Below are 20,706 nucleotides of genomic sequence, written 5' to 3'. Positions count from 1 at the left end.
GCTCGGGTTACATAAGAAGCAGGAGAGGGAGAGGCTCTGGGCACAGCTGCCCCATCCTATCTCTTTAAATGACACGGAGCCGTACCGCTCTGCGCGTGTGCGTGCATGTGCATGCGTGCGTGTGTTTGGGGGAGAAATTACGCGAGCGCTGCTGTGTTGTGCCGGAGGACGATCGAAAACACAACACGGGCGCCCTTTCGCTCACCTTTTATCGCGAAGAGGAAGAGGCTACTCGTCGCTTCTCCACCTGCGTGTGAATGCTTCTCACTTTTGGACCCGGCTGCTCCTCCGTCGTGTCTATGGGCTCCGTGGGTGCAGCGTTGGCCTCACGATAGGAAATAGCGGGCAGGGCGGCCTCCCGATCATAATTTGTTTCGCCCATTTGCCTGGAGAAACGTGATCGAGAGGCAGCGTGCGGATCATGGATTAAACGGAGAGCGAATAGCCATCTGAGAGGTAAGGGGGGAGAGGGCAAAGTGGCGGACATAGTGCGTGGATGTGCAGTGTCGTGTGTGCGTGTGACGGTGATGGGTGAAGCTGTGCTTGGTTATGGCAGCAGCAGCAGCAGCAGCAGCAGCAGCAGCAGCAGCAGCAGCAGCATCCACGCTCCACACTGCGGTCCTCCGCTCCCACGAGGTGGAGGAGAGCACGCAGGGGGCTCGAGGACGGGGATGTAGGGGGGTCGGTGCACGATGCTGGGTGGTCCAGCCTCTTTGTGTGCATTCAGCCTCGGGGAGACGATGCTGATCAGCCGCATCGAGCTGCGGATTATTAACGAACACCATGACGTCACCGTCTGTGAGTGACGTAACTGCTTTGGTTCTCGTTTTTGTGCAATGTGATTTTCGGTCTTGATTCACTGTTTGGGGTGAGCATCCTCATTCAGTGAAATGTGCTGTTGTCACGCTCATGTATCGGAGGGGGGGGACAACAGGTTTGTGGTTGTTATTTATGGTTATTTATTTATTTATTTTTTCCAGTGTTTACATCTCCAGCCACCATTTAGGGACTCATGCGTAGGCCATGCCCTTTTCATTGTATTCTACAGGTTTAAACAATTACTAAACGTTACTCTTAATAAGTTTAAAATTAGGGCTTTTTGGTCAATATGGCTTCCTTGGTTCCTTTATATATAAGTGACATTTTAATAGTAATAATAAAATATGCTCTGAAGTTAAATCCAACCTTTTTTTCTTAAATAAATGATTAAACTGACCATTATTCCGGAAATTCCTCCAATTCTGGAATGACTCATAAATTGTTTCAATCATCTTTTCTCAGTAGTAAAGAACATACGGTTAGCGGGGTTTTTATTCTGTCAGTGTTCCAGTTCTTCTGGTCCCAGCCCATATAAAAAATAAGAACAAGTCATGCAAGAGAATAACTGTGGCCCCTGGGGAGATATCATGAAAGTAAGAACAACAACAACAACAACAACAACAACAACAACAACAACAACAAACAACGTGGAAGGTTCCAAAGTTAGATTTCTTTTTTCTCTCAGGCAGGGCCTCTGGCCACATGCATGACTAAGGAATAATCCATTGAAACGTTGATGCATCTGTATAATGGGGCAGATACAGTAAATTATTTTGTTTGAGTCACTCTGGCAATAATAAATTATAATGGTGACATGGCCCATGTTGATATTGAACTTGTATGAACACAAACTTTTCAAACTGTTCATCTTCAGTTGGTGAACGAGTTCAAGTTCACATCTGATAATCTTCCCTTTTTGGCTAGAAAAAAGTATGATTAAACAGTACAATTTTCAGTCATGCTGTTAAAATTCGAGTCCCCTTTCTTTTAAAATTGTCATTACAGACCACTTTTTTTATTTAACTTAATTTAGTTTTGACATTTTAAATACAATACATGCATGAAAATGTACTCATGGCAAGAAAATATGAGAGAAAATAATATCATGTTACCTGTCAGTCCAAGTGGACATTTTAAACAGTTTGTTTATAACAATATACTGTAATAACAAGTAGCATGATGTAATGTGGTTGTGGGGGCGACGAGGCACCAGTGAGACAAATCCTCTGTAGTGCAGAAAGAACGACTGGTGCTTTTCAGTTTATTTGCTCTGCTTATCAAAATAATGTTTAGTCAAACCCGGGAAAAAAAGTTTGGGTTGAATTTATTACATTTTATCTCATAATGTGGTTGCACAAAATAAAATCATCTGGATATTTTTAAGAAGATATCTACATAAGAAATGTATCTGAAACCAGATGATTTTATTTTGTACAACCGTTTGACAAAATTAAATTCACCATGCCATTTTTTTAGTGTATGTATGTTTACATGTGAGGGAAAAAAAACATAAAAATAAACATGTAGCAGCGACCTGTCGAGGGATGCATTTTAATGGCTTTATCAGCATTAGATCCACTTATCAAGTCTAAATCCTTGTAAATCCCCCATTAAACCCTGGATGACTAGTCAACAAGAGTAAGTAACTTTGCATTAAAGGCTAGCTGAAGTCAGAAGGTCTAATCAGCTTTTGTTGACGTAAACAAAGTAGTGTTTAGCCACTGCCTAATTAATGTCCTGCTCTTGCGCAAGAAGACCGAATGAAATGCAAATTCCTTGTAGCCACCTACACCAAATGGGCGGCTATATATTTTCCATGCCATTTATTCATGTTTTTACACGCAATTTCAATTTCTTTGTGTAGTCCTACCTGCAGGACTATTTTTGCTACTCCCTGTGAAATGGAGATCCAATATTGATAAAACACAGTGGCATACTTTATATCAGGTGTGGGCAAACTTTATGATTGGCGGGTCACAATGGGTTCTAAAATTTTACAGAGGGTGGCAGATGGAGTGTTTTGGTAACCTCACCTCATCGCAGAAAAACAATACATGAACAAAAGCATTACAACAATATATAGGTCTTTGAAAAACCACAGTATTTAGAAAATAAAAAATTAATAACATTTAATTTTTTTCAAGTTTGGCAGGCCGGATTAAAACGTTTAACGGGCCGCATGTGGCCCCCGGGCCGTAGTTTTCCCACGCCTGCTTTATATATACTGTATATGTAACATAAGCCACTTGTAAATGGTTTCTGGCCTATAAGCAAGCTGATAACAAGCACGTGTTGCTTCATGTCCAGTATCACCTTGGGTTGGATCAATGGGCTTTATGTCCAGCGCCAGCATTGGTTCCTGCAGCAGGAAGGAAGTCATCTTTTTTAGCAGCAAAGCTGAATGGGAGTGCACAGGAGGCTGTCAAGATGTTAGATGAAAGATTTTAATTTGGGAAAAGAAGGAGGATACGCGTCAATTAAGGTGCGTAGGTGGGCTTGGTTTTGGCAACATGTGTCCATTTACACTGTCCATAAACGCAAGCTGTCCTATCGCTTATATTTTGGTTTTGGTTTTCATTATATGCTCGAGATTCGAAGAAATTGTCCATGTCTGGCAGCAGTGGAAGAGTTAGAGGTGACCATGTCTGCTTCACCGCTGAGAGGTTCTTGGTTGGGTTCAGGAATGCCCTCACTGGACTTGCTTGAGTTTCCCGCAACATTGAAAAACATGCTTGTTTGGTTAGCTGATAGTCTAAATCAGTGACGTGCAACTGGAAGCTCACGAGCCGCATGTGGCACGGGCCGACACTCTGAGTGGCTCATAGATTTGTTCATAAAATAAAAAGAAAATAGAAAAAAAAACTGTTCATTTTTTTATTGTTTTTATAAACATTTCTCTATACTCTAGTTTTAAGTTGTAATATTGCCATTCACTACTAGATGGCAGTCATCACTTACCTACGTTTGCACTGGGTCTTAGAAGTTTCAGTAACTCTTTGTATCAGTAAAACTCAACTTTAACTTATTTAATTTCCCTCATGTGATGAGAGAGGTATGTAGATATTCATGAATGTCTGTATGACTATACGTATGCATGTTCAGTTGCCATAAAAAGTCTACACACCCCTGTTAAAATGCCAGGTTTTTGTGATATAAAAAAAAGAAACCACGCGAAATCATTTCTAAACATTTTCCACCATGCGACCATTTTCTTACAAGCACTTATGAGAGTCCATGTTTTTTTGTTTTTTTGCTAAATTTTGAAAACAAAATTGAGTGAATTGACCATAATAAAAAATACAATTTAGTTTATACATACTGAAATGGAATTATAGACCCAATCACTACAGCTTGATTACATTATGGCTGAGTGCATGAGATAAAATTGCCCATTGCTGTAAATTTTAGTGTGAATGGTTATTTGTCTGTATATGCACTGAAACTGACTGGACACAGGTCAAGGGTTAAGCCCGCCTCTACCCCAAAGTCGGCACGGACTGACACCAACTCACCCAGAATCCCAATCAAGACAAGCACTAAGAAAAATGGAAGGAAGGATGCCGATCATTTATCTACCATGATCCATTATCCCTACAAATGTAATTTCAAGCTATCATGACATCGCTTTGATTCCATTGATAAATTCAGTGGCAAATCACTGGCTTTGTTTGTCATGAATGATTCATTACAGCATTAGACAGATTAATGAGACCTTGTAAGCCTCTTGCAGTATGCGCTGCCTGTACCATAATACACAATTTTTGAGATCCATGCATTCTGCGCCTCTCCTCTCCCATAATGCAACTGTGGCTCTGGGTTGGCAATGACAGCTTGTTTCGAGGCCTTTCCCAAAAGGGAGCCTACCAGTTTCAGAATCTCTGATTCAGACTTTGCACTATGCCGCAATGGAAAACATTTAAATGAGATGATTAGGTCATTCATTACCAGCCGAGTAAAAAAAAAAAAAAGTGGATCTTTGACGTCTTTAGCCGTCAATGGCAGTAAATGTGTTAAATACACAAACAAGAAGATAATATTAAGGTATTTACAGGTGTAGAATCCAGGTCAGAAAGTATGTGGATTTAACACTTTGAAATATTTGAGGTTGTAACGTAAACTATCCTCATTGCCTCAGTTTAAATATGTGTCTGTTTCGTTTGTTCGCAACTACTGAATGGGTTGTTTGCTGGACCACCACGGTCTAAATCAACAACAAAAATGGCAATTACCAAAACGCATTATTACTTTAAGAGTCAAGTTTAAGAGTCAAATGATTCTTATATACTTGCATTCTCCAATGGAACAGTTTGCTTTAGTGGTTGAATATTCTGCTGAATTGGTTTCATACTTTCAAGAAAAGCTTAGTAACCGATTTAGATTTGGGTATAAAAAAAGTATGAATATTCAAAATATTTATTGAAAAAAAATATTGGTCTAAAACCTTTGTTGAACGCTTGTAGAAATGGAATTACTGATGGTCTTGTGGTATATCTGCCTGAAATCTGTGTTGGTGGCGTGGATTCAGTTGCCACATCGTGGCAGTGCTAATGCAATACTGAAAAATTGAGAAAAATGTCCGCAGTGATTGACTCCCAACCAGTCCAGGATGTAATCTACTATTTGTAGTCTTAGTTAGGCTAGGCTGCAGCTCATACCCTGAACGGGATAAGCGATGTAGAGAATGGATGTACAGTTATAAGCGTTGCGTTCAAAGTTTTAACACGTTGGTAAAACATTTTGCAACATTGCTCAAGGTTGTTCCCTTCCCTTCAAATTGAGGACGAAGGCTTTCACTGTAGTTTCTGTCATAAAGCAGCATTAGTTACCATGGTTACGCCTCCCTCAAATAATATCGTGAAAGTATTGTCAGAGTTTGTTAGCATCTCTAATTGTCATGATCTGTGTTTTGGTTGATTTGATTTCAAGTCAAATCAAGTCAACGTCATGTCTTATTCGAGCGGTTGTTTGTCACGTGGAATCTTCTTTTGGGACTTTCCTAATTTAGTCGTTTCATTCCTCCCTGTGTATTTGTAGTCTCGTTGCTCTTTTGAAGTTGAACTGCTCTTGTTTTGAGAGTACTACGGATTTATATATATTAGTACACTTTCACAAATAAGGCCACGCTTTACTCACACTATTGTTTCGTATTCATTGCGTTTGAATGATCAACTGTTGCTCTGTGTCCGCACGGAACTAGGAAAAAAGATCTTTCCCTCATGCTGCTCCCACTGCGGAAATCCTGGATGCTACGTGAACTAATTTCTTGACCAGACGGTCACCGTTTTCGACAACAGAACTGACAAAGCAAGCAAAATTACAACACTTTCCTCCCTGCTGTGACGTAGATAGCCGAGCTCCAAAAGGGGCCAATTTGTCATAAATATAATCACAAAAAAAGCCCTTAAATCACGACATAGGACGGGGGTGAATTTTAGTCCTAACATCATTTTTATATGCAAACTTATTATATAAGTGCCAACATAAAGCTCAACCAAGTGTCGCTTTAACATGATCAGTGTCATCGTGTCACCAGAGTCCCTAAAGTGGACAAGATGTATATAGACAGGATGCTCTTGTGATCTAGTGCTATGAAATTTATACTGAAATAAAAAATACATCAAATAAAATGAGAGCATACACTTAAAATACTTAAAATTATATATATATATATATATATATATATATAATATTATTCCATCTTACTTAAGATGGTATAATGAATAGGGTTCACAAAATATTTTTCAAATTGATTGTGAAACTGTTTTACCTTTCTTTACTGCGTTTCACACTTTTGCGAATGCATCGCATCAAGGCTCCTTGACTGTTTACTGTATTTTTAATGTGATTACACAAGAAGCGAGGCTGCTGTGAGAGCTGCTGAAAGTGACTGTATTGACTTTGTATAACGACACGGGTTTAGCACATATTCCTCGGCTCGGTTCCTTACTGTGCATCACAGATCTTTACACGTTTTACATTATCACTTTACACGCATGAATGGCCCAACGAGCTCATTAGCACAGCAGGAATACAAAGATATATCGCATGCCAGAATGGCTGGGTTTCACAGTCGGAAATTCATTCATGTGTGTTTTCAATGTGCCAAGAATCTTAAAAAGACTGACTGACTATTGGAGATTATAAATCGTTGGTGCTAAGAGCAGAATTAAAAACAATGAGGACTAACTAATGCAATGGTCTTCTATTCCCAGGTTACATAATATGACCCAAGTCACTGTTTTAGGAATCTCTGGCTCTGGATTAAGATGGGAAAATTAGAAAATTCACACACGCTCATGATTATTAAGATCCTGGCGCTCGTTGAATAACACGGACTGAAATGTTGATCGTAGAGGTGCTGAATTTGGCTCCATGAATCATGGAAGCAAGATGGAAAATGAGTTATTCATACAGCTCCACTTCACAGCCTTGGCTGACTTATCCTCTTAACTGACTGAGTCCCCTTTGCAGCCAACCGAGCACACATCAGCGGCAGTGCCACTAAGCTGGAAATGAAGAGTTCTTTAGGTAACTCCGGAGTCGATGGGATAAACACGACGATAGTGCTTCTCTGCAGTTACAGTATGTCGAGAGTGGCTCATCGGGGGAGGCAAACCTGTTGCATCGTTCAAAAGTGCTACATAGCGTGTGAATGTGTCGGCGGTTTCTAGAACAAGGATGCCCAAACCTTTTCCTCAGAGACTATTAAGTGATTGTATGATATTTTGGTATACACGGAATTTTAGCTCGTTTGGAAAAACTGCAAAGTCACAGCTTGGTAATAAAGGTGATAGTAAAAATTGTTTAGGATCTTCCAGAATTTTGGGGTGGTCGTGGCTCTTAAATTTTTTTTAATTGACTGACCTGTGACGAGTTCTGGCGCTATCTGATTGTTCTGAATGAATTATTACAATTTCCTGCAAGTTGTAATTGTAGATCAATTACTATGATTAAAAGACTGCTTGCCATTGATTGTTAAATTTTTCATTATGAACGCTTCCAATATAATATATGTGTATTTTGATTTGCAATTTAAGAAAAATGTCACAATATCCCTTTAGTCGTGTTTTTTTATCCCACTAAGTCACATGAACTTTTTTTTTTTTTAATAACATTTCATTTATTTTTCTCATATGGCTTGTGCACATTTTTGATCTCATTATATTGTGTACCTAATAAAGTGCTACAAGAGTGTACACTAGAGTAGAATCTTTCCCCTATATGATTTGGCAACGTGAAATTTGTGATAGTAGTTCATTGCTCTGAAGTATGTCTGCCTTTTTTGAAACGCTTCGCCGTGCTGGCTGTAGCCGGTCTAGCTGAAAGAATTGTTGTATTATGTAATGGAGGAACCTGGTGATGCTGCAGCTGAGGCAGTGCAAGGCTCCATCTGCTAAAGAGACCGGCAGAGAATTCTGCAAAGTTTAAAAAGGGCTCATGCTAATAAATGGATAGCATGAGCAGATACATGTAAAGTGTACATGGATGTAGCATGTGTTCATGCACAGTGGGTTGTTTGGGCACGAATAGGGCTGAGTGATGTTGTGTGTGTGTGTGTGTGTGTAGCCCTAAAGTCAGAGTGTTACATAACTGATCAGTTGGAGCTTGTGAGCCTCCTCCTGCTGCTGACACAGTGAGTTCAGAGACAACAGGCAAGATGAGGCCATGGACCGTGGATCATTTACACTCTCAGGTGTTCGCCTCCTGTCCAGAAACGTAGAAGAATTGAGTGCCAGGATAGTTTGAACAATTAAAAGCAAAGAAAATATGATGATGATATAAATGCAAAGATTACTGATTGAATAAAGTTCATTGTGTCTCTTATTTATGTTTGACGAGTGTCACCGTGAAGAAGGCGAAAGACATGTCAGGTTACCGGCAACCTAATCGTCTGACTGTGATGAAAGAACCAACAACTTCAAATGAAAAAGATTAATGGCAAATTTTGAACGGTCTGTCTGCTGGTGTATCCATCCGATCATGTCGTCGATGAGCATAATGTCAAAAAGGTTTCGTTAGTGTGTTTGTAATTTATTTGGGAATAAAGAAATGTTGATGAGATGGTTTTTAATGAAGGAAGCGTCAGCATTTTGGATTAGGTATGCTGTCCAGTTTTTTTTTCCAAGAAAAAAATAAATATTTTAAGCATTAGCATGTAAATATTTATCCTATCATCTAATTTCATTTTTAATTGAATAATGATCATCAGTGAAATACCAATTCAAATTCCTTCAGTATCAAACTAGAAATTTATTTTTTTATTCTGCTTGCTGCAGATCAGATTTTAAAAAAAATTATATTAAATGGATTGTAAATTAATTAAGTGCTACTTTTGAACAGAAGGGTTTTTTTTGTTGTTATTTTACTGTTTTTATTTTGTATTCATTTTACAGCTGGGCCAACATGAATGCTGAGTGCTTTTTCAAAATGTTCTTGGTTCAATAAGTATATAGAAAGTAATCTTGAGTAAAACTATAAAAATAGGCCCACCAAATGTTTGGTTTTGCCGGTTGGCAGCAGGATTACATAAATATTGTCGAGTAGTTTGGTATTTTGGCTAAAAATTCCCGGTGCATCACAACTACTAAGCCCCAATCAAATTTAGTTTTACTCAGCCTCGAAGTGCATTTTGTCTTATTTTAATAATTTTTTTCCCGCAGGTTCCCAATGTTGAACATGTCCACCCCCAGTGAGCTGAAGTCTCCTTGCGTGACTCGCAACGGCATTGTGAAGCTGCCCCCCAGCCAGCCCAACGGTTTGGGCAGTGCCAGCATCACCAAGGGCACCCCTGCTGCCAAGAACCGCCTGTGCCAGTCCTCCTCAGTTCCCTCCATTCTGCCTCCTCCACCATCCTCACTTCCCTACCACCATCACCACCACCTGGACAACACGGTCATGCCGCATTCAGCAGCTTCCATCCTAGCTCGTGACCTGGAACCCGGAAAGCAGCTTGTTGGTCTGAAGCCGTCCTTACGTCAACTACCCCCGCTCACTCTACCCAAACCCATTCTGCTGGAGCGCCAGCTTGTCCTGGATGAGAAGCTGCTAAACCGACTCCTCTGGTACTTCACCACGGCTGAAAAGTGTGTGCTGGCACAGGTATGCAAGACGTGGCGTAAGGTGCTGTACCAGCCCAAGTTCTGGGAGGGTGTGACGCCCATATTGCACGCCAAGGAGCTTTATACCCTGTTGCCCAATGGAGACAAGGAGTTTGTCAGTCTTCAGGCCTTCGCCCTGCGTGGCTTTCAGTCTTTTTGCTTAGTGGGTGTGTCAGACCTGGACATTTGTGAGTTTATTGATAACTACCCGCTCTCCAAGAAGGGTGTACGTTCAGTCAGCCTCAAGAGGTCCACTATTACGGATGCCGGATTAGAGGTGAGTCACTATGAGATTTATTTATGCTTTAATCTGATTTTAAAAGACGATGTACCTTGTTTCTTTGATATTTGCAAGGGATAGGAACCGGAAAATCCACAATTAATTAACGTCCCACAACGAAAATTTTTATATTTACCTATAAATGTCCCAAGACGCATCGTTTCTGTCTAAATGGAACTCCTCACCACACTTCAACATCGACTCCATGAGACCACAAAATGGTGGAAAATTACTATTTAGTTTCAATGAAGCACCTCGATTCATTTCAACGAGACTTCCTTGACACCAAAATGTCAAAAGATACTTTTATTTGTTTATCCTGAACAAATAGGTGCATTCTTTCAGCAAATAATGCAGTGGATAGGTTCTAAACACAGAATATAATCATATTGTTGGCAAATCATTATTTTTATTGTTGTTTTGTTTTGTTTTTTTCTCAACTGATTTTAGATTTTCATAGGACATCAAAGTGCTGTGGCGGTCCAAAATTCAAAGCTCGGCTTATGAAACTTTAAATTGTCCACAGGTGTGAATGTGCATGTGAGTGGTTGATTGTGTAATCTGCAATTGGCTTGCGACCAATCCAGAGTCTGCACTGGCTCGCACCCAAAAAGTCAGCTGGGACAGGTAAATTCTGACTGGGGAAACTCTTCCAATTATTTATTTATTTATTTTTTGCGATTATTAAACCCTTTTTAAATGCACAAGCAATGTTTATGATGAATTACTTGATAACTGTCAGTACAGTGGAAACTCACAATTTGTAGTGGGAAGGGACCTAGCCTGTCGCAAATACCGAAAATCGGTGAATAATTGATGCCACACCCCCACCCACAAAGTTTTGTACGGATGCTAATGCCACATGGCTGCAAAACACCTGCACATGAAGTCCATCAATCATATTAGCAAGCATACTAGCCTGAATAATTGGCAAATGAATCACTCTAGCATTTTTGGGCATTCACACACGATGATATGCTAAATGTTAAGGATTGCAGCCAATTTGTCATGTGATTGTTTTTCAAATTACTGGTTAAGATTGTATGCTTTGCTTTGTATTGTCTTGTCACATTCCATCGCCATGAACAGAAGCTAGTGAGATGGCTTTCCATACCTGTTAGGCAAGGGTGCTATTCTGGGATGAGTGGATGGTTGCCATGGTGAAAGCTGGAACCGTTGACTGCATGATCTACATTTTATAGTACATAGACTTTACGGTTTTGAGTGTTGAAATGTGCATTACCAAATGATTGGACCTTAAACGGACATCACAGTAAACTTAACCAAAAACATGTGCAGCAAATTTAAAATATTGACGCTATTGGCAGCATATTAGCAAGTGTATGACACAAAAAGCTGTTTCATATTCCCTATAACACACACATGCACACATAAATACATACTGCATAACTATTCAATGACAATGTCAATGAGTTAATCTTATGAGGTCTATGAGTGAACATGGCCAAACGCGACTTTTGTATTGCAGGTGATGTTGGAGCAGATGCAGGGTTTGATGCATCTGGAATTGTCAGGGTGCAACGACTTCACGGAAGCCGGCCTGTGGTCCAGCCTAAACGCCCGCTTAACGTCACTCAGCGTCAGCGACTGCATCAATGTGGCGGATGATGCCATCGCTGCCATCTCGCAGCTCCTGCCCAACCTATCGGAGCTGAGCCTGCAGGCCTATCATGTGACTGACACAGCCATGGCCTACTTCACTGCCAAACAGGTAGAGTTGAAAACATATGACAAGCACCCGTGCAACAGGAAAGATCCCACTGCTCAAATCACTTTTGGCCTCATTTTGCAGTTTGATTTAAGGCAGTGATGGGAAAATGAAGCTTCAAATTTGCTTCATGAACCAGTTGTTGTATTTTTGAGTCCTGTAGATGGCACTATTGGTTTCAATGAAGGGTTTGAAAAATGGCAAGTCAGTGTGCTTTGAGAGTGCCATCTACTGGAGACCAAAACAACTACAACTGGTTCATGAAGCTGATTTGAAGCTTCATTTTCCCATCACTAATCTAAGGTGCTCAAATTTGTTCTGTGATGCTGATTGGCTTTTAAGTTGTCGATTGATTTCAAAACAAGCATACATATGAGTTGAAATCCATTATCCGTGTTTCTGTTACAAAAGCAAGTCTGTTCCATGACAGGGACAAGGCCCACAGATCAATCAAACTGCATGACGAAGCAGCTGAACAGGAGAGTTTTTGTTTTTCTTTACTTTTTTAAATTAAAAACATTTGTGTGGTGCTCTCCAATTGTGTATGGGGAAAAAAATCGAAATGGCAGAACTAAACATCAATTCCTATCACATGAAATAACTCGCACCCCCCTTTTACCCCAATCCAGGGCTACACCACCCACACTCTGCGGCTTCACTCGTGCTGGGAGATCACCAATCACGGCGTGGTAAATATGGTACACAGCCTTCCCAACCTGACGGCACTCAGCCTCTCCGGCTGCTCCAAAATCACTGACGACGGTGTGGAGCTGGTGGCGGAGAACTTGCGGAAGCTCCGCAGCTTGGACTTGTCATGGTGCCCCAGAATCACTGACATGGCCCTGGAATACATTGCCTGTGACCTGCATAAATTGGAGGAACTAGTCCTTGACAGGTCAGTCTATGTAAAATTGCATTTCTACTTCAGGTTTCACAGAATTTGCTCTTGCAGGCCACATAAAATGATGTGAAGGCTCAGATGTGGCCCCGGGCCTTGAGTTTGACACCTATGGGTTAGAGTTTTATACTTCCCTTGAAAATTCCCACATAAATGCCTAATTTGTTCATCATCAAAAACAAGAGTAAAAATTTCAGTTTTAATGAGAAATAAAGCTGAATTTTGGACCTTAATAATGCATTTAAATTCTGTATGGGTCAGATTTCTTTTTTAAATTTTTGGTCAAATTCCTAATTGCACAATTCCAACTTTTATACCACACTTTCTACACCCATTTCTCACAATTGTCACGGCAGCAATCGGCCCACATGAACAGGCAAGATACAACTTGTACCATAAAATGATTCTCCTTATACAGCAACTTAGTTGCAAATATCCGGTTGAACTGAAATAGTATCAGCACTCCTAGTCTTCATTTTATTTTGTTGACATGGGTGACTAATGTATGTAGAAGCTATAATGCATTATGTCCGGCCCAATGCCTTTTTATAATTGAGTGACTAACTCATACTTCCAGTATATAGCAGACACACACACACAAAGAGGACAACACCACAATAGTCCCAACAGATTCTTGTCATCATAACACACAACGCTGTAGCCGGGAAGTGGTCGAGGGGCAAAATATCCCAGTGAGAGCACAGCTTTGTAATGGTGGCGTCGGTATTCTGCTGAGTGCCGCTTAAAAACACCGGACTCATCAAATGTACGTTCATATGTTTTCCTCACAGAGGTAGCTGGAATCGAATAGAACATTCAGAGTACATCGCGGTCCTAACAGTGACGTTATCTCACAAATGCTTTTTGGAGCTCGGTGTGAAATAAGGGAAAGCAAAACTGTCAGATTGTAATCATCCAACCAGCCATCGCATTTCTATACCGCTTTGTCCTCATTAGGGTCACGGTTGAGCTGAAGCCGGTCCAAGCTGACTTTGGGCGAGAGGCCTGCTACACGCTGGACTGCTCACCAGCCAATTGCAGGGGGCACATGTAGACAAACAACTATTCACACTCACATTTGGAGTCTTCACACACACCAAAATGCTGGGTTGTTTTCCTAACTCACTCGATGGGTAGATTTTGAGCAGATTGGGTTACTTAGACCCAAAATTGGGTTAACAATTTTGATTCAGAGGATTGGGATGGAGATTCGAGGGAGGGATTTAGCTGAGATTCAAACTTGGAGTCTTTTAGCTGTGAGGCACACGTGCTAACCACTACATGACCAGCTGCTAACACAAATCTAATGAGGTCAAATTCAAGATCTGTTAAAAAGCTGAATTTTATAATCGAACGCAACTGATCGGTTTGTAAGATAATGGACCTTATTAACTTCATTATATTGTGCAAATAGATTTTAATTACAACATCATAACAACACCATGGGAAAAAAATAAACTGCAAACTCATTGTTGTTTTTTTAATTTCGAATGTGACACATCAGTGTTAAGAATATAATATTCATCATAATGTAGAATAATAATTGATGTGATAATGGGCTTCAAATATATGCATAAAATGTACGTCACCATGAGCGAATTACACATAATTCACATTCTTGCGCGTAATCTAATAAACCAAAGTGGACGTTGTCAGCCTTTTTTTTTTATTGTGTTTACTTTTAGGTGTGTACGCATCACAGACACCGGCTTGGGTTATTTGTCCACGATGTCATCATTGCGGAGCCTCTATCTGCGCTGGTGTTGTCAGGTAACAAAACTACTTGTTTTAAAAAAGCATTTAAGTCTGTGGATTTAACAAAATTGTTGTTGTTATCGACACATGCAATTTTTTTTTTTTTTGGGCGTGTGTCATGGTCAGGTGCAGGATTTTGGACTGCAGCATTTGTTTGGAATGAGGAGCCTTCGTCTACTCTCTCTAGCAGGTACTGTTTGATTGCTTTATGCTGTGTTGTTCTGGTTTGGCATCTTAGAATATGGACTGAGACATCCGGGAAGATTATTATGAGTTTGGTTTGGATGTTGAATAAAATACACAAGTGGGGGATCATCAGTCTACAGCCCATTTGACGTTTTGAATATATGAATGGCACACTATGATGCAGTTTGTGCAATACTTGTATCAGGAAGAAGTGCAGTGCGGTGGTGGCCCAAATTAAATTCTGCTTAGGCCCAGGCTTGGGCCAACAGCGCCTATATAAGTATTGAATATTAAAAAAAAACTCTAACTCAACCATTGTTATGTTATACAGCCAAAATAAGATCTTCACTTTATGTGATTGGGTGATATGCTTGGATTGAAACCAAGGTAAGGTGAGACCAACAGAGAACCTCCGATGAAAAGAATACTGTCAAATAGTTGCAGAATGTTTATGCGGACATTTATCCCACAACGCCATCTAGTGGTTATTCTGGAGAAATAAAAAGAATCTTGCTGAATATTATTATTTTAAATTGACACCGTAGAAAAAGCGCAAAAAATATTCATGATTTAATTACTGGTTTGGTCCGTAACATGTCATAAAATGGACAAAACTTTTGATCATTTTTTTTTTCCAAAATTGTTTTATTTCGATTCAATATCAAGCTGATCAGTCTGATTTCATGGAGGGCAACAGAAATTGTCGAATTTACTGTCGTGAAACATAAAAATATTTATAAATTCATAAATAAAAACATAAAGAAAAAGACAGTAGAATTCATCTTTTTTTTTTAATAAATTTAGCTTTTGCGAAAAGACCATAGAACACAGTCAGAAATCCCAAATTTAATCTGAAATTTGTATTGAGAGTTTGAAATGACCCTGGTTTGCGAACGTTTTGGTGTGAGAACGGGGTTAAATCCGTAACCATACCAAACATACTGTATAAAAAATAATTCGCAATAACCGATGCCCCCAAAAAGATGAGGCGACCCATTACTTTTGCCTCCTTTAATTCCTTTTTTTGCCAGGACTGGGGAATGTTGAACACTGTATACGCACGAGTACGCGTTGCACTCGCAAACATGTATAAACAGATGAGCGTCCCCTCCTTCAGGTTGCCCCCTGATTACCACCACCGGCCTATCGGGCCTCATTCAGCTGCAAGATCTGGAGGAGCTGGAGCTGACCAACTGCCCGGGAGCCACTGCCGAGCTCTTCAAATACTACTCGCAACACCTGCCGCGCTGCATGGTCATCGAATAAGACCGCCATCCCACCTTTGGCAACCAACCGCAATACTTGGCCCATCCTCCTTTTACTCTTCCTCACTCTCATCAAATGCCAGCCAGGATATAGAAGACCATTCCTCATCTCCTGGCCCCTCACCCCCATTGCCTGTCTTCCTCCACACCCCATTGAGTAGGCTGACCGGCAGGAGGACTGAGAGGAGAGAAGACAACAGGGCGCTACATGACCGGATGGTGTTCAGCGGACGAGATAGTGCAGCGAAAGGCTCGGTATGACGTCTTGTCTGGCCGCCAATTTCTTTTTTTGGGAAGGGCGCAGGAGGTTTCAGACAATAAACTTGGATGATTTCCCACCGCAGATTGCAGCTGCGACAAAGTGGTATTAGAAAAAAAAACACAAGTACTGACTTTTGTGTTCCTGTTCTGGTGGAACTCCAACTTGTATGTGCTTCTACACTTTAACCGCACTCACACACATAGTGAATGTGGTCGGTGAAACAAGCCCATAAGTACTAACGGTTCTTTTTCATCGCTCTATGTAATATACTCGCCTGTTTTTCCCCAAAGCTTCAGTGTTCTCTTGTTCCGACACAAACCAGCCGGTGATGAAATCCGACAACTTCTCGGATGGAACTTCTATTTCGCTTTTTCTCCCTCTTTGTGTGTGTGATGTGTGTCATGAACTCATAGGTTACGATCTTTTTTGGGCAGGGGAGGTGGGTGGGGATACCTCCACCTCTTTTTTTTTTTCTTCCCATTTTCGCATCTTATCAGAAGTCACAAAAACATGACGGGACATTTAGATAACTGTTTACATTGTTTGTCCTTTTTTGTTGGACTTGCACGCTTGACTGATTATTTTTTTCCCCCTCATTTCCTCATTTCTCTTTTTCTTTTTTGCAAGACGGTGGAATTCTAGCTGTTGTACGCTATCGCTTTTGTGTCTTTAAAGGTTAGTCAGACAAGCAGTGTGAAGAGTGTGAAGATAGAGTTTGACTTTTTTTGCGGGAGAAATTTTACTGACAGTCAAGTGCTTTTTTTTTTTTTTTTTTTTTGCCTTGAGAGGTTTCACGCTTGCAAGGCTGTAGCCTGCCTTGAAATGTTGAAGTCAGACGACAAAGTGTCAATTTGAAGTATTTTTAGAGTGAAAGGGATGTTGATTTTTTTTTTTTTGGAACATCACTTTAAATTGTGGTGGAAACACACCCATGGTTTAGTGTTTCTATTTTCAAGTGTGTGTTTCTAGAGATGAACATGGAGTGTGGATTACTTTATGAAAAGTCAGGTGATATCAAGACAGTATTTATTGACTCCGCTTAGGAGTTTTTTGGGAGGTTTTTTGCAGTTTTTTTTTTTTCCCGTTAGCTGCTTCACTCACAAATTACCCGGCAAATTTTAAGACAACATGCTTTTAAAGCATATCAATGCATCGGATTACGGTCGACAGAAGCCTGTACACTCTCAGTAGTTGCCATACCATATCCATTTAAGCTCAAGATTAAAAAATATAAATAAATAAATAAAAGTTTGAAATTTTGTAAAAATGCCAATAAATGATCTCATGCCAGAGTTTGCGACAAATTTGCGGAAACCTTTTACGTTATATCTTGGAGTCACAAGTCATACATGTCTGAATTGAGATTAACCACTAACCAAAGAGTGAAAACACAATTAAGATCAGAATTTTAAAAATCTCGAGTCACATTTATTTGATTTTATCCTATTTATTCAAAAATGTGATTGACAGATGAGCAGGTTTCAAGTAAAGGCGTGACGGTCATTCTTTCCAGCTTGTTGTGGAAGTATACGTGCAAAATGAAAGTTATGTAGTTACTGTAATGACTAAAAAATGGACTGTTTTCAGTTCCTACAAGAAGAGACCACAGAAAATGGCATCAAATTGTCTCCCGAAAAAATCAGCTTGCCTGATATTAAAAGTATTTACATACTTGAGTTTCTTGGACTTTTAGAGGGGCTGCTTGTATTGCAAAACAGTAGCGATGTGCTTTGGGGGTGGTACTTTTAGTTAAAATGTTAACAAAAGTACAACATGAAAAAGAAAGTGTCACAATTCAAATGGTGTTTCTATTATCTATTAATAATGTCAGAAATATTCCAAACACAACATCTTAATGTCTCTGCCACTTTGTCATTTTCAGCGCAAGGATACCCATTCAACCAAATAAAATTCACTTTTTCAAAGACGGAAAATGAAATCAGGGTATATGAATATTAGACTTAAATGAAATGATCATATTAGCAGGATACAGTGGTGCCTTGAGATATGAGTTGAATTCGTTCCGCAACGGAAATGAACGAAAATGGCATAATCTGGTTCCGGCCTGCCCCCAAAAATAAAGAAATTTACAATATTTTATTTTTATTAAAAAACAGAGGATAAAGAACATATGCCGGTGAGTATCGTTCTATTGTCTATGTACATGTATTGCTGCACCAATTGTGTTTAAATATCCATTGCTTAAAGCGTTAGAACACTGCCACAAATTTGCATCTGTCAAACTGCTGCTTGTTGTACTGTGAGTTCAAATTTTTCCTGCAATTTGAAGCAAAATAATCAGCAAAAAGACGGAACCGCGTAGTAATTGGGTCAATAATATCTCGAGGCACAACTGTATGGGTGTGAAAGAAAGAGTTAGCAAGTGTTAAAATACGAATAATATAATAGTGGAGGATTTTAAATCCAATGTAAATGTTGTAAATGAACCTTATGGTTACGAAGAAATATCGAAGCTAATAAGGAACAAGTTTGCAATGCAGAACAAACAAAAAAAGGCATCTTGTAATTTGCGTAACTCTGAATTTTTTTTTTTGTCCATACAAAACAAAAACATCATTTCAAATTGAATGTTTATTTTTATAGCACCGGTTTGATATTAAAGGGAGATTAAGATGCCTGACAGTGAGCCATACTGCTACTTTTTTTTTTTTGCCTCCAATGTGTCGTCAGATGTGCTTACTGCCAACTAAAGGGACTGGCTCAGTGACAGCCAGCGTTAGGTTGTGCCAAATAAATCTGCAGCACCACGTGTTGCTGCTTTGCCTCGTGTGCGGATTGTACAGGGGCGGACGGTGCATGTTTTTAGTTGCTCTGCTTCTGTATTTCAACAAGGCTGTCCATCGGTTCATTGTACATATTTATTTATCTATTTATTTAAATTAATTTAGGTCTCACCTATATGTTTTATTTATTGGGAGACATTGCTTCAAATTTGCAATGATTGCTGTTTTTCAATTTCTTTTCTCACCCAACATTTCAACCCCTAAAATAAATATTTGACCTAGTGCTGACATGATATGTTCACTGTCATTGTCTTGAATGTGGCAGAAAAATATTGTGTCTGAGATTTACCTTTGTTGTGGCTAACAAATGTTTACACTCTACTGCTACTAAAATGATTAAGGGCAAGATTTTTGATTTGGTCATGCAAAATGAAATCTATGGAAGCTTATTAATGACAAAAAATGTTTTTAAACTTGACCAGAATTTGGTTGTGGTGTCTGTTTATCATGCCATCGTTAGTATAACAGAACATTTATTAAAGGATTTTATTAACTGTTTATCTATTTGGTGTTTTGATTTTGATTTAAAGTTAATGTGCCCATCATATTCAATGCATACAAACAAAAAGCTCGAGTCATCAGATGGATAGAGGTCATTTTTGTCTGTCTTGGAATTTTAAACAAGTGACAGCTGGGGGGGGTATCTAAAAATAATATTGTAAGTAATGTCCTCACAGAAATTAATTCAATGGTTAAACATGTATTGTATATATAATATAGCCTTTGTTTTCACAAAAGAATATTATAAGTAGTTCGTAGCAGCAGTCCATCAGTATGCATTCTTGGAAAAGGGAAAATTCTGACTTGAATTATTTCTGAATTTGATAACTGAACAAAACATTGTCTGTAATGAGCTTCCATAGGTTTGAGTGCAAGTTTACATATCATAAAGGGACATGTACAGTCAGGCATTTCAAATCTAAGTCCACGGTACTTTAGCGAAGGAACATTTTCAAAGAGAAAATTGTACCTATCACTTTTACTGCTGTCTACAGTCTTTGTATACATCTGTCACCATTTTGTTACAACCCTTGTACAGCACAACTTTCAAAAGTCAAATAAACATAGACCGTTTACTGATAATGAAAACAACGGCGCAGTGTGTGTGTACTTTCCATGTTGTATTTAGGGCCCGAGCAGCGGCCGCTTCGAGGTCCCTATTATTTTTTGTAGAAATTATTATTATTATTATTATTACGGCCCGAGCAGCGATCATGTATAGTAAGGTGTGTTGTTTTGTTTTTTTATTTTCAAGAAATTACCATGTATGTATTAGTTATTTATTTATTTATTTTATAATTTAGTCACTGGTCCTTTTATGATTATGGTTATGTAAAGCGTCAGTAGCTTGTCGTCATTTGCAGGGAAATTCCACTAGAGGGCAACCTACACCTGCTTCTACTCTTGGATTTTCATTTACTGAACTTTTTTTTTTAAACCTGATTCTGACCTGACCGAATCTTCTTTGGACTTTTGGTACTCAATTAGTGTAGTTTTATTTATTTATTTTACTCATGCTGCAGTGGTTGCATATAAACTGATTAATATGAAATTAGACCGAAAGAAGAGCAAAATATGATTTGTTTGTATTTTTTTTTAAATGCATATGG

General features: G+C 39.3%; 1 protein-coding gene across 1 annotated transcript; it reads left to right on the top strand.

The window, feature by feature from the left end:
• The first annotated feature begins 45 nt into the window (after positions 1 to 45).
• fbxl16 (F-box and leucine-rich repeat protein 16) lies at positions 46 to 20,188 on the top strand. The gene is made up of 7 exons (XM_088317462.1): positions 46 to 456; positions 9,480 to 10,194; positions 11,687 to 11,929; positions 12,556 to 12,821; positions 14,510 to 14,594; positions 14,706 to 14,769; positions 15,883 to 20,188. The coding sequence occupies exons 2-7, from the start codon at positions 9,487 to 9,489 to the stop codon at positions 16,029 to 16,031; spliced, it is 1,515 nt and encodes a 504-aa protein (XP_088173588.1). The 5' UTR covers positions 46 to 456; positions 9,480 to 9,486; the 3' UTR covers positions 16,032 to 20,188.
• The last annotated feature ends 518 nt before the right edge of the window (positions 20,189 to 20,706 follow it).

The sequence above is a fragment of the Idiotropiscis lumnitzeri genome, chromosome 15 (genome assembly GCF_059441095.1).
Source record: "Idiotropiscis lumnitzeri isolate Australia: NSW breed Sydney's pygmy pipehorse chromosome 15, RoL_Ilum_1.0, whole genome shotgun sequence".
Classification (NCBI taxonomy): Eukaryota; Metazoa; Chordata; class Actinopteri; order Syngnathiformes; family Syngnathidae; genus Idiotropiscis; species Idiotropiscis lumnitzeri.
Note: the sequence above shows the minus strand (reverse complement) of the source record. Positions and strands in the feature narration are given on the sequence as shown.

What these genes read in the sequence shown, in the direction of transcription:
- fbxl16 (XM_088317462.1), top strand. Translation starts at nt 9,487, where the DNA reads ATGTTGAACATGTCCACCCCCAGTGAGCTGAAGTCTCCTTGCGTGACT. An exon ending in TTACGGATGCCGGATTAGAG is followed by an intron (nt 10,195 to 11,686) that starts GTGAGTCACTAT and finishes TTTGTATTGCAG; the next exon opens with GTGATGTTGGAGCAGATGCA. An exon ending in CCTACTTCACTGCCAAACAG is followed by an intron (nt 11,930 to 12,555) that starts GTAGAGTTGAAA and finishes ACCCCAATCCAG; the next exon opens with GGCTACACCACCCACACTCT.